General features: G+C 56.1%; 1 protein-coding gene across 3 annotated transcripts in view; it reads left to right on the forward strand.

Moving 5' to 3' along the window:
* GAB3 (GRB2 associated binding protein 3) overlaps positions 1-2,381 on the forward strand; it is a 74,563-nt gene extending 72,182 nt beyond the window's left edge. For 2 of the 3 annotated variants that reach the window (XM_056128846.1, XM_056128847.1), the window contains exons 9-10: positions 1,028-1,144; positions 2,268-2,381. In XM_056128846.1, coding sequence (XP_055984821.1) covers positions 1,028-1,144; positions 2,268-2,381 — 231 coding nt within the window. The remainder of the gene's footprint in view (positions 1-1,027; positions 1,145-2,267) is intronic. The other variant, XM_056128848.1, reaches the window with a different exon arrangement.
* Positions 2,382-11,785: the final 9,404 nt, after the last annotated feature.

Below are 11,785 nucleotides of genomic sequence, written 5' to 3' on the forward strand. Positions count from 1 at the left end.
GGTCTCTCCTACACCCCCCTCCGGCCTGCCCTCTTGACAGGCACCTTTCTCAGTTCAGTTGGTAACAGTGTGGGTCTCCTAATTTCAATGTTACTGACTCTGCGATTAGAATAGTCGGCTCTATCTTTCCTTAACACCACCTTTGTACCTTAATGCCCTGACTTGGCTCCATTGCTGCTCATCTGTCTCTTCTCCCCCTCCTCTCCACTCTTTCTTTCCTTCTTTCCTCCCTATGCTCTGGGGCCAAGGTTAATTTGGGCACCCCCCTTTAAAACATTGCATTCCCTCCTCCAGTTATTCTAAATATGGCAGCATAAGTCATGTCATGTTAAATGAAATAAGCCAGAAGAAGAAGAAAGATAAACACAGCCTGTGAGAATGTTTTTATTTGGACCACACCATGGGGCCAGAGTTAGTTAGTTAGGGCACTTGCTTTGCATGCTACTGACCCAGGATCAATCCCCAGCACCCCAAGCCAAAACCTGATCCTTGAGTGCAGAGCCAGGAGTCAGTCATGAGACCACCAGGTATTGCTCTCCCAAAATATTGGACCACACCTAGCAATGCTCAGGGGTCCTGAGATCATTCCAGGCAATGCCCAGGCCAGTGGTTTGGTGTGTGAACCAGTAGAGCTCAGGGGACCCCAGGGCTACACTAGGCAATGCTTGGGGCACCACTGATCTCAGGGCCTCACTCATGCAGGCATGTGATCTAACACTTGAGTATCAAAGGTAGGCTTCTTCAAGCTTTAATCTGGAAGGTTTCATTATTCCTTCGGCTCTTCAACATAAATTCTTCTTGGGGGAGACTTTCACCAACTCTTTTCGAGGTGAATAAAGGTGTTGCTCTGGAGGAGGACTGAATGAGTTCCCATGTCACCCCCCTTTGCTATGTGATTTCCAATCTTCATGCATGTCCACAGATCCCCATTTTATGGTCTGATGGCAGCTCAAGAGCGAGCTTCCCCATTGGCCTTCTTTGGGCAACCTAACCAGACACTGCTAAGTCATGCTGTGTTGGTTCCTAGGAGGAGCATAGAAATGCCAGCTCTCTCAACAGGGGATCACTGATGTTGACCAAGAAATTCAGCTTGGACTATTTAGCCCTGGACTTCAATTCTGCATCACCAGCTCCTGTCCAGCAGGTAGGAAGGACTCAGTGTTTGAGAATTTCCAGGTGTTTACATTTCTGTTTCATGCGTTCTGATGGTGCAACCCTGCTTGTTCTCTTTGAAAAGTCTTGAAAATGCAGATGAGTATAGTGAAGAATATTCACATCAGCCTCACAGTGATACCCAGTCCCCAGGCAGAGTTAAAGGTAGGGTGGGGGCAATACAGATGGAGGAAGAGTCTGGAATGGCAGATCAGGCAGTGCCCATGCCTTTGGACAGTTCCCATATCAGGTGGAATCAGAAATCAAAAGCCCCCACTTTGAAACCTGCGGTGGCCTTGAATTAGTTCAGACATGTTCAGCCTTGGGCTCCTGCACCGTGCTGTGCGAGGTAGGGTGAAGTGGACAGCCGGAGGTACTTTAGAGCAAGTGATGGTCAGTCATCATGTAAACTGGACCTGAAACCATGATGAGTGAGAAGAAAAGTTATTTGCTAAACAGGATGACCTATACACATATGGTGTGTGTGTGTGTGTGTGTGTGTGTGTGTGTTGCATACAGAAAAAAAAACATGGCGAAAGCTCAACAGCCACTTTCCTTTACCCTGACTCTCGAAACCTGAGCTGAGACTCCGGAAAAGCTAGCCAGAAGAGGAAGAGCTGCAAATACAAAAGGTTCATCAGTCAGGAGTGATCTCTGTGCTCAGAGCCAGGACTGAGCCCTGAGTACGGGTGTGTCCCCCAAACCAAAAAAAAAAAAACAAAGAAAATTGTGTTAGTCTGGAGGGGCAGTGACCTGTGGTCTAGCCCAAGAGCTGCAGATCTGAGGGTCTTGCAACATTCCATTGCTGGCCAAGGCCTTGGTGTCACCTTCCATGTGGGGCCCTGTAGGGAGAAGCAGCCCCACTGCGGGTCTCCAGGCAGAAGACAGAGTGTGGAGGCAGATTCCCCCTCCCTCCTGCTGCAGCACTCGCAGCAAGTCCAATGCTAGAGCACAGTTGGAGGAGCAGAGTGAGGAGATACTGTGTGTATGTATGCACATGTTCGAGTGTGCTCAGACCTCCATGGGGAAGGGCCTGAATGGCAGAGGCAGAGAGCTGGCCCTCACCTGTATTTCTTAACTGGATGTCATGACAAGCCTTTGCTCTCCCTCTTCAGAAACTTCTTTCAGAAGAGCACAGAGTAGACTACGTGCAGGTGGATGAGCAGAAGACACAAGCTCTGCAGAGCACAAAGCAGGAGTGGACAGATGAGAGGCAGTCCAAAGTGTGAGCCGCGTGCAAGCAGCAGGCCGTCTCACACTGCTGAGTTCCTGACAGGAGACTCATCTCTGTGCGCTTGGCAAGAACCTTTGGGCGAGGACCTGTTTCAACACAGTGACTAGGGAGAAGGGGCCACAGTCCTGGCCCACATTGCTGTTCCCAGTAGCCTCCCGCGGCCTCTCTTGCCCAGTGCCTCGAGCCTGGGACTCCCTGTATGCAGGCGGTGTGGGAAGACTAAGAGCAAGACTCGAAGCCCATTCTTGCCAAGAGTTTGTACATAGAAGCCAGAATCACTGTTGGCAGGATGCCATTGTCCCTTGACAGTCCTCAGCTATCCAAACTGAGTCTCAGTTATCCCGGAGGCTACCTTCTCGTCCCCTCCCCCAAAGACCCCACCAGACAAGTCCTTTCTGGCCCCAAAGAGAGGCCGTGGATGTGCTGGGGCAGTGAGTTTCAGGCTCCAGGAGGAGCATGGCAGGCCCTGCCGTGTGGCCTCTCGCTCTTCCCTGAAAGGCCTAAGCCGACGTTCTTGCTCCACTGTGGAGAAAGGAAGACTGAAAGCCAGAGTTCCACTGTGAACTCCCACTCCCCACTCTGTCTCATGGTTTCAGTGAATCGGACCTGCTAGGCTGACTTTGAGGACAGGTGAGAAACCCGTGCAGAGGGAGAGCCACCATCTCCCACCCTTGGGAGCTGTTTCTCAAGCAGCTGTTTCTATACTTGAAAGCTGCATGTCACAACAGGGGTTCCTTGGATGATGTTCAGGCAGCAAACTCTAGGCCAGCCATTAGTGACCATTACAAATACCTCTGATGACCATGGTGCCACCCATCTTTGCATCGCCTGCTTGCCCACAAGCTTGCTAACACCAGCACAAGCTTTCGTCACGTCAGGGAAGGCACAAACTGATCCTGGCTGGTCTATGTTGGACCCAAGCTTTTGAGTGGCACAGAAAAACCAGCCAGTCAGCCAGCCAACCCACAAGAAACCAATGAGTTCCATTGGAGACCAGCTGGATTTTCTTTTGCCTTAGTGTTGAGTGGGTTCAGAGAGTGCAAACATTCCCACTCAGCTATGTCACCCCTTCTGTGATGAGGCACCAGTGTTGAGGGGACCCACAGAAAAGTCCCTCATCTGGGCATGAGGTTTTGTGTGCTACCCCTTCCTGGCACTTCTGACACCTGCAGCAAAGAGCCAGAACTCAGTGCATGCCCGTGGGGCTGCTGCCATCCGCTGCTCTCTCTTGCAGCAGAGGCGGGCTGAGCCAGCTACAGCTCTGCTAGTTGAGACTCCTGGCAACTGCAGGCTTCACTGTGTCCTTTCAAGGTTCAAACTGCCTCAAAGGTAAGAAAATGCCCAAGTCGTGTGTTTTCAGGTCTCAAATCAGCAGGATCTGGTGACACCATTTTCTTCCTGGACCAAAGTGGGGAGAAGGTGACGAATGCTATAAATGGATTTTGTGCCCCATGAGGCAGGACAAAGGGCATCAAAGGTTCTCCACAGCCTGTGGCCAGCGCTGTGCCACGCACTGATACCTGAGCCTGTAAGGAGCCGCTTCAGGAGACTTGCAAGGACATGCAGAGCCACAGGCAGGCAGACAAGGCTGCCGACTACAGAACCTATGGATGGTGCCCTGGCTGCGAGGGGTCTGTGTGTCAGGCACTGGGCATCCAAAACATGTATGCCTGCGTGATGCGAACCAGGATGGACTATGATATACTGAAACAAAACACAGCTGTCACCATGGCATATGTGAAACGTCATTTAGTAGACCAACCCCCACCCCTCCCACAATCAATTTCTAGAAAACATTTCTGGGGACTTATATCCTGCACCAAGCAATTCACACTGGAGTGTGACTTGTTAGGAAGGGGCAGGTCGGGGGGTGGGGGTGGGGGGCGTTATTTCACTAAGTTGTTCTGCCCTCACTGCCAAGGGTGGCAGCAGGCTTGGATGGTTATGCAGAAAGCGTAGCTCTCTGGACTACAAAGCACAGGCAGTGCGGCCAGGAGCGAGCACGCCATGTAGATGAGTCTGGTGTGACGCAGACTGGAATCCCAGCAGCAGGTGGGCCCCATCGCCACAGGGCATGGGAAGCCCCACATCTTCAGGACTCAGCATTGAAGCACTGTCCCAGGTGGACAAGCTCCATCAGGAGTGGCCCCTGGACCCCTCAAACATGGCCTGGGAGACCCCCGACCCCTGACCAGAGAAGCAAAGGGTGCCGAGCGCCTAATTGTGCTGACCCATCCTTGCCTTGTGCCATCGTGCCACCCCACCCCCACCCACATACAAATAGTGAGGGTTGTTTTCTGTTGCAGAAACAATCTCATGTACCACTTCCTGCCAATCATACAGGGTGTGCCTGCCTGGCTTCCCTTCGTGAGAGATTTGGGAATCTTTTCCTGAGGAGATTCTTCCAGATCAGGGGCTAGATGGTGCAGGAGGCAGCACACACTCAGGAGTTTGGCTTCTCTCCTGCAGGGAGGAGCCTGGGGCCCAGCACACACCCTGGGTGACGAGCCCTGGCCCGCCTGTTTCAGGGCCTCTTGACTCAAACCATCTTCGCACACACAAGCATGCAGATTTTTAGAAATTGTGTTTTTCCTATTCATTCCTGGCATTAATAAAAGTCTTCTGATGAGGAATTAAGGCTTATGTCTCTCTTCGAAGTGACAGAACTTTCGCGGATTGGGGCATCTCCAATTCCCGATAGCTCGCGGGCACAGGCCACATTCCAGCAGGCACGCACAGGCTGTGCAGGGGCCTCTGCACGTCTCCGTCACGAAGCACAGCGTGCCAGCCCTTCACCACACTCCGCCTTCTGTCAGGGACAGTCAAGTCGGTGTCCCTCCCGCTCGAAAAGCCACAGCAACCCAAGCCCCCACAGCTCCATTTCCCCCTGGTGGAGACCCTCGGCAGCCCTGGATGCCAACTCATGGGTCTGCGGGCCCTGAGGCCAGGGTGAGCAGAGCACTGGAGGCTTGGCGGATCTCAGAGAGGACAGGCCCAGCACCCTGGGACAAAGGCACAGGAGAGAAGACAGTGAACAGCCTGAGCAGTGGCCATCCAGCCCGGCCCAGAGAGCAGGTTGGTCCCCACCCCAGGGCCTTGCAAATCCAGCTCCCTTGTGCTCTGGCTGCTTCACTCCTCAGACACCTCCCTAAGGTTCCCACTTCTTCATTCTTCGGATCTTAAACTACATTTTTTCCTTCTTCCTGTCATTACATTTGTTTTATAAACTTATTTTCTGCACCTGAGACAGTGTAGCATTGGTACAACTGGACAAGGGCCCAAGAGTGGACAAAGCTGAGCTTCCCAGGCCCCCATACATTTGTAGGGGGGAAATGGAGAGCCATAGGGGACAGAGCACAGAGCCTGGCCCAGCTGGGCAACAGCGTGGATTCTGGTGGGTCTTGGTGGGGAGAGCAGAGCCCTCAAGCTCAGCTCCGTCCACTTTCTTGGAGCCCTGAGCTCCTGGTCGCCCTGCCCGTTGGCTCTCTGTCTCTCTGGCTGCCTCAGTGTTCTCAGTTTGAGACTTTCAGGGCCTTCATGTAAAAGAAAAGTGTCATAATACAGTGTAAGCATTTCATTATCTTTCCAGAAATTCTGCTTTTTGTTCCCTACCAATTTCTATTCATTGTTATAGAAGACTAAGTAGCAGTTACCTCTATTGGAGAGGTAATTGTTTATTGGAAGGGGCACACAGAACGTTCTGGAGTGATGGAAATGTGTTCATCTGAGTGGTATTTACATGGCTGTATTCATATGTAAACATGTATCAGCTCATACACTTAGTATTTGTTCACTTTAATTCCTATAAATTAGACCTCAGCAAACCAGTTAGCACCAACGGAAAAATGGCTCTAGGGGGATTAAAAGGTTTCTGTAAGAAACACAAGTTGTCTATGCAGTTGATGAAACTACTGGAAAAAGTTGTTTGATCTTGGCCATGAAGACCTTCAGCAGTAAGACATGGGCCTGGATTCCTTTCGGCGGGGCACAGATGTGGTGCTTGCCACATGGTACCTCCAGAAAGGCAGGTACTGTGGAGCCTGAGTGCTCAGACCCCTTTTCCTAAGGAAGAAAGGAAGTAAGGTAGGAAAGTAAGGAAGGAGGGAGATAAGGGGGGAGGGTATGGAAGGGAAGGGACGAAGGAGGGAGGGAAGAAAGGAAGGAAGGAAGGAAGGAAGGAAGGAAGGAAGGAAGGAAGGAAGGAAGGACGGAAGGAAGGAAGGAAGGACGGAAGGAAGGAAGGAAGGAAGGACGGAAGGAAGGAAGGAAGGAAGGAAGGAAGGAAGGAGCAGAAGGAGGGAGGGTGGGTTATTATAGCCTGTTGAGAATAGACTCTGTCTGAGACAGTGAAATTGGGATAAGGGAGCAGCTTACTGCATTCAGGAGCAGGCAGCAGCAGAGTCTGGATAGTTAGAGAAGAACAGGCTGCTGAGGGACAGAATGTGTGCTGGCAGATGACAGGAATTAATGATGAGGCCAAGGATTTTGACTTAAGCAACTGGCAGTGTGGGGTCAGTCAGCAAAAACGGGGTGAGTGGGAAAGACCATGGGTAGAAAAGTTGCATGGAGGTGCAAGGCCAGAGCCTCAGAGTTTTCCCAAACGTCCAGGCCTCCTTCAAAGAGGAAAGGCCTTACGGGAGTTCAGAGACCCCAGGAAGGGCCTGAAGGATGTGCTCCAGATAGGACAAGTGAAATTCAGAAAGCCTGAGCCAAGGATAGTCCTAGAGCTAAGTGTAACACCTAGGCATAACACCTAGGATAAGGCAGTATAGAGGCCGGGTTAAGTCTAAAGTAGAGACAAGCACCACACCCCCAATCCAGCTTGGCTACCTGGGTTAAACCCAAACTCAGAGCCTGGGTCCCAGGGCTACTCAGGGGCTGGCAGAGGAGAAGCGGGGGCTGCAATTCCAGTTCCTAGATACCTATGGGGCGTCCAGAGGGGAGCAGGGCGTGGTCAACCGTGGGGTGCTGCTGGGAATAGTCCCAGCTCATGGGGGCCAGATCCCGGAGGCCTGCGGAGAGGTGGGGGTGAGGAGGGCCGGGCTCAGGGAGTGGACACGGCAGGCGTGCAGGGCACGGAGGACGGGGCTGGGCGCAGGGAGCCCCGGGACAGTGCCCCCACCCTGCGCACCCCAGGTTCTCAGTGCCCTGGACCGGGATCCCTCTTGCCGGAAGCATAAACTGCGCCAGAAGCTGGAGCACATCATCAGCCTCGTGTCCAGCACCAGCTGAGGGCGCGGTGAGGGGGCGGCCTCTCGCCGGGGCCCCGGGGTGGGTGGCACGGAGGGTGGGGGCGCTGAGCCCTGGGGGGCCCTTCGTTAGTGCCTTGCTTGGGGGCCCGCGGGGAGGAGGGGAGCGGTCCCAGCCGGGGCCCCCACGGCAGCAATAGCCCCTCCCGCCCCGCCCACCGCCTATTTATTGACGCTCCCCCACCCCCAGCACGGCTGCCTCCCCGCCCCCGCCTCTCCCTGGGGCACCGTCCTCCTCCTCGGAGATGCCCCCCAGCCCACAGACGGGCGGGGCCACTGGGGCTCGACCGGGTCACAGCACCCCCTCTTTCTCCGGCATTGGCCTCCCCCCACCCAGGGCCCCGTCTCTGAGCCAGGGAGCACCAGCCGGGGGCTCGAGCACCAGCCCCCTCCGGCCCTCCTGCCAAACCCTCGTTGTGCTCTGCAGCCCCGGGGCCTCGTCCTCACCCCCGAGTGGCCCCAGGGGCCGAGGCGGCAGTGCCTTACTCTCCGTCCCTCCGCCTCCCACGGACCCACTTCTCGCCTCTTCTGTTGCATGAGTTTGTCTGTTTGTGCCGTTGGTTTCCTAATTAAATGTGGGGAAAGTGACCGGGCTGTGTGTGTGGCGTGGTTCTTGGGGCGGGCGGGAGGCCGACCTGTGGGATTCCCAGCCCCCGCCCCCCAACTCCCGGCCAGGGCCAGACCACCTGTGCCACCTACTGGCAGATCTGGGTATTGCCCCTTCCAGAAACATCAGGAGCCCAGGGTGGAGCCCATGGCAACTCCCCACCCCCACCCCTGCACCGGAAGCCTTGGAGAGTGCCGGCGGCCTCATACTGGCATTCGGCCAGGACCTTCAGCCTGTGCTCCTCTCCGGAAGATTCGGGAGAAACTAAGATGTCATCACAGGCCCCATGGAGCTTCTCCCCAGTATCACAGTGTACCAGCAAATCTCCCGGTGCCTCGAAGTGAGGTGCAAGACAGAATAGGAATGCTCAGGGAATGTAAATGGTCTCTCAGCAAATGCGACTTGAAGAAACAAAAGACGGGACAGAGGGAGAAAATGTAGAGTACGGTGTAGCTGAGGCCAAGGGCAGCCAGGAGGGGGGCCCAGAGGGCTTTTGCTGAGAGGCCACAGGGATATGACAGAAACAAAACACCTGCAAAGGCGGTAGGGAGAAGAGTACAGAAACAGTGAGACATGACCGAGATGTCTGCGTGGGGTACAAAGTAGGCAAAAGGGCAAAGGCACAGCCTTGGGCATGGGCAAACGCAGTAGGGGTGTCTGTATCCGGTACTTAAAGGGCTTAGAGGGGCATGTCCTGCCTGGAGGCTCAACAGAACACAAGGGGCCCTGGTATGAGTCTGGCGGCGCCAACGAACTTGACTGTGCCACTCACCAGGGTGGAAACAGGCACCAACTGACCTAAGGCCTGAGGGTAGCCCTAGGGCAGCTGACCTGGGCTCTGGGGCCTGTGGCTGTCTTGCTGACCTGACCTGAGGGCTTCACTGTGAATATGAGGAACATCGTGTGAGAACAGTGCTCAGGGGATTCCAGGCCGCCAGGTACCCCTCAGTAGGGTTTTCCTGCAGAGTCGAGCGCAACTGAGAAGTTGTGGGTGAGGCGCGCGGCCAGAGGCCGGCCTTCTCAGACAGCAACCTAGAAAGAAGCCAGAGAGCCCATGTTTTCCTGCAGTTGGCAGCCGTGCCCCTAGGTGGCAGGCGCGGCCCACGCGGCGCGGGCCCAGCCCAGTCCCGGGCCTGGAGCCAGGCAGGACCAGGGCCCCTTGCACAGCCCTGAGGGGCCCAGGCAGGTCAACACCCTCTGTCAGCCAGAGAGTCGCTCACGTGCTGATGGCACAGATGACGTTCCCACCGCACGGGACGGGAGGAGAGGGTGTCGCCCCCTCCGGAGGGTCCAGAGTGCACGGGACATCAGCCACCAAAGTGTGGTGCGGGACGCACCCGGGCGAGGGCCCTCACCTCCCCTGGCAGCTCCTCAGACTTTCCTCCCACGCCCGGCCATGGCAGCCGTTGCCCCCGGGCCCCGCTGCCCGTGTCCATGCAGACCGCAGACACAAGGACCTCTGCCACCTCGCGTTGGGGCCGGGTGCTCACCTACTGATGCCTCCTCCACCCCAGGCTCTGCAGCCACAGCAAATTCAACCGCCCATCTCTGCGAGGACACGCCGGGCCATCTCCCTAGCGGCCTCTGGATGCGGGCTGGGGGTGGGGTGCGGTGGGGTGGGGGGTGCGCACCGTGCCCGGGAGTGAACAAAACCCACAGGGGACACAAGACATGGGGGTACGTGGGGGTGGAGGACACGTGTGTGTAGGGCATCTATCTGGGCCTGTAGAGGCGCTCGGGATCTCTGAGGTATGCGTGGGATATGCGGTGCGTGGCACTCTGGGAGATAGGCAGCATAAGGGACACGTGCCGGGTTTCGTGGGCCTCGCATGTGAGAGAGACTATATATCCATATCCATCCATCCATACATACATATACATACATACCTGCATGCATATATGCGGGTTTTCTACGTGGTGTGGAGAGAGATGGGGTCTATACATCATGGGCGCGGCCTCCTGGAGTTCTGCAGGATCCGTGTGCGAGAAACGAGGGCTTACAGCAGGGCTGACCGCCCTTGAGCACAGAGACTCTGTGAAATGGGTGAGTCGGGTGCGCTGGCCATTTCCTCATCCTCCACAGCCCCTGTCTGCAGGAATGAACTCAGGCGTGCCCACACCCACAGTGACTGCGACTCTGATGCTCAGGGGTTCCAAAGGGAACAAATAGTCCCCTGCCCCCGCCCCCGTCTTCACAGAAAGATGATGACTGGGCAGCTGGGCTGGCATGTAAGCAGAACCAGGAACGATCGTGGGGAGCTGGCACAGGAGACTGGCTGGGGCAGCTGTGGTGGTTGGGGGCTGGCCCAGGGCTGGTGTGACTCGACACTGGGCCTTGGCGGCTCCCTCCCACACATTAGGGGGCGGCAGGGGAGGCAGGGACACGGGGCGGGCAAAGGGTGAGTGTGTAAAGAGTGGGGCCTCGGGGTGCTCAGCGCTCAGTCACAGCTGGCAAGATGGAATCCGGACACACCTTGACGCTCCGCGCATCTCCCTGCCGGGGTGCTGGCAGTCAGATCCTGGGCTCGCCTACCTGCCTCTGGCTTCCGCTCCAGTTGCCCGATCTCACCCCGCAGAGCTCCAATGTTGTCTTCCTTTCCTTGTCCGTGGCTCTGAGTGTCCAGGAGGGAAATCATATCTTCAGTGTTCAGCCACCGCCTGGTCCTCGCACCCAGTGTGTGTCACCTGAGACCAGCCAGGCTGCCCCCTCATCCTCCCCTGCCCGCCTCTGCAGAACCCAACCGCCACCTTCTCTGTCCTCACCCACATCCACCTCTTCCCTTTCTCCCTCATCCCCACCATCCTTCCACACTCACACACACACACAGATACACACACACACACACACACAATTGGTTGGCTTTACTGTCAGCCAGTGGTAGTACCAGAAGAACAGAGCCAAGGGGTTCATGTTCTTGAAGGCTGCCTCTGAGACATGGCCGACTTGCTCTTTACAGTCTCCGTGAGGCAGAGAGCCTCGGCAGTACTCTCTGGTGGCCTCCTGCCCGCCCTCATCCACACCTCTGATTCGCCTTCCTGTGACAGCACTCGGGGCGCTTGGCTCTCTTCCGCGTCTTTGCGTTGGGCTGCAGGGTGACTCTCGCTCTCTCCACGCCGCAGTCCAGCTGCTTGGGCAAAGAGGGAGACCAGAAGGCTGTTAGTCTGGAGGCAAAGAGAGAGGCAGCAGGGGCAGGGTGGCTGCACACAAAGAGCTGAGGGCCGAGGAGGGCAGGAACGGGGGTGGGGGGCAGAGTGGCACAGGGAGGGGCTCGGAAGCAGGGAGGTGGGGGGCAGTAGCGGGAGGCCATGGAAAATGAGCACTAACCTTCTCCAAATAGCCACCGCTGGGTGGCCGGAGCATTTCCCAGCCACGGTGTCCTTGCCAATCCCGTTGGCCTGGGTAGCACTGGCAGCTCGAGTGTTTGAACCCAGACCAGGTTCTGCCACTGTCCCACTCGCGTCCAACTTATCCGCTTAGGCAACACTGCGACGGAGCAACTGGGCCTCAGCTCCCCGTATGCATCTCCTCACCGTTGCTGAGTC

The sequence above is a fragment of the Sorex fumeus genome, unplaced genomic scaffold (genome assembly GCF_029834395.1).
Source record: "Sorex fumeus unplaced genomic scaffold, SorFum_2.1 ptg000070l, whole genome shotgun sequence".
Lineage (NCBI taxonomy): Eukaryota > Metazoa > Chordata > Mammalia > Eulipotyphla > Soricidae > Sorex > Sorex fumeus.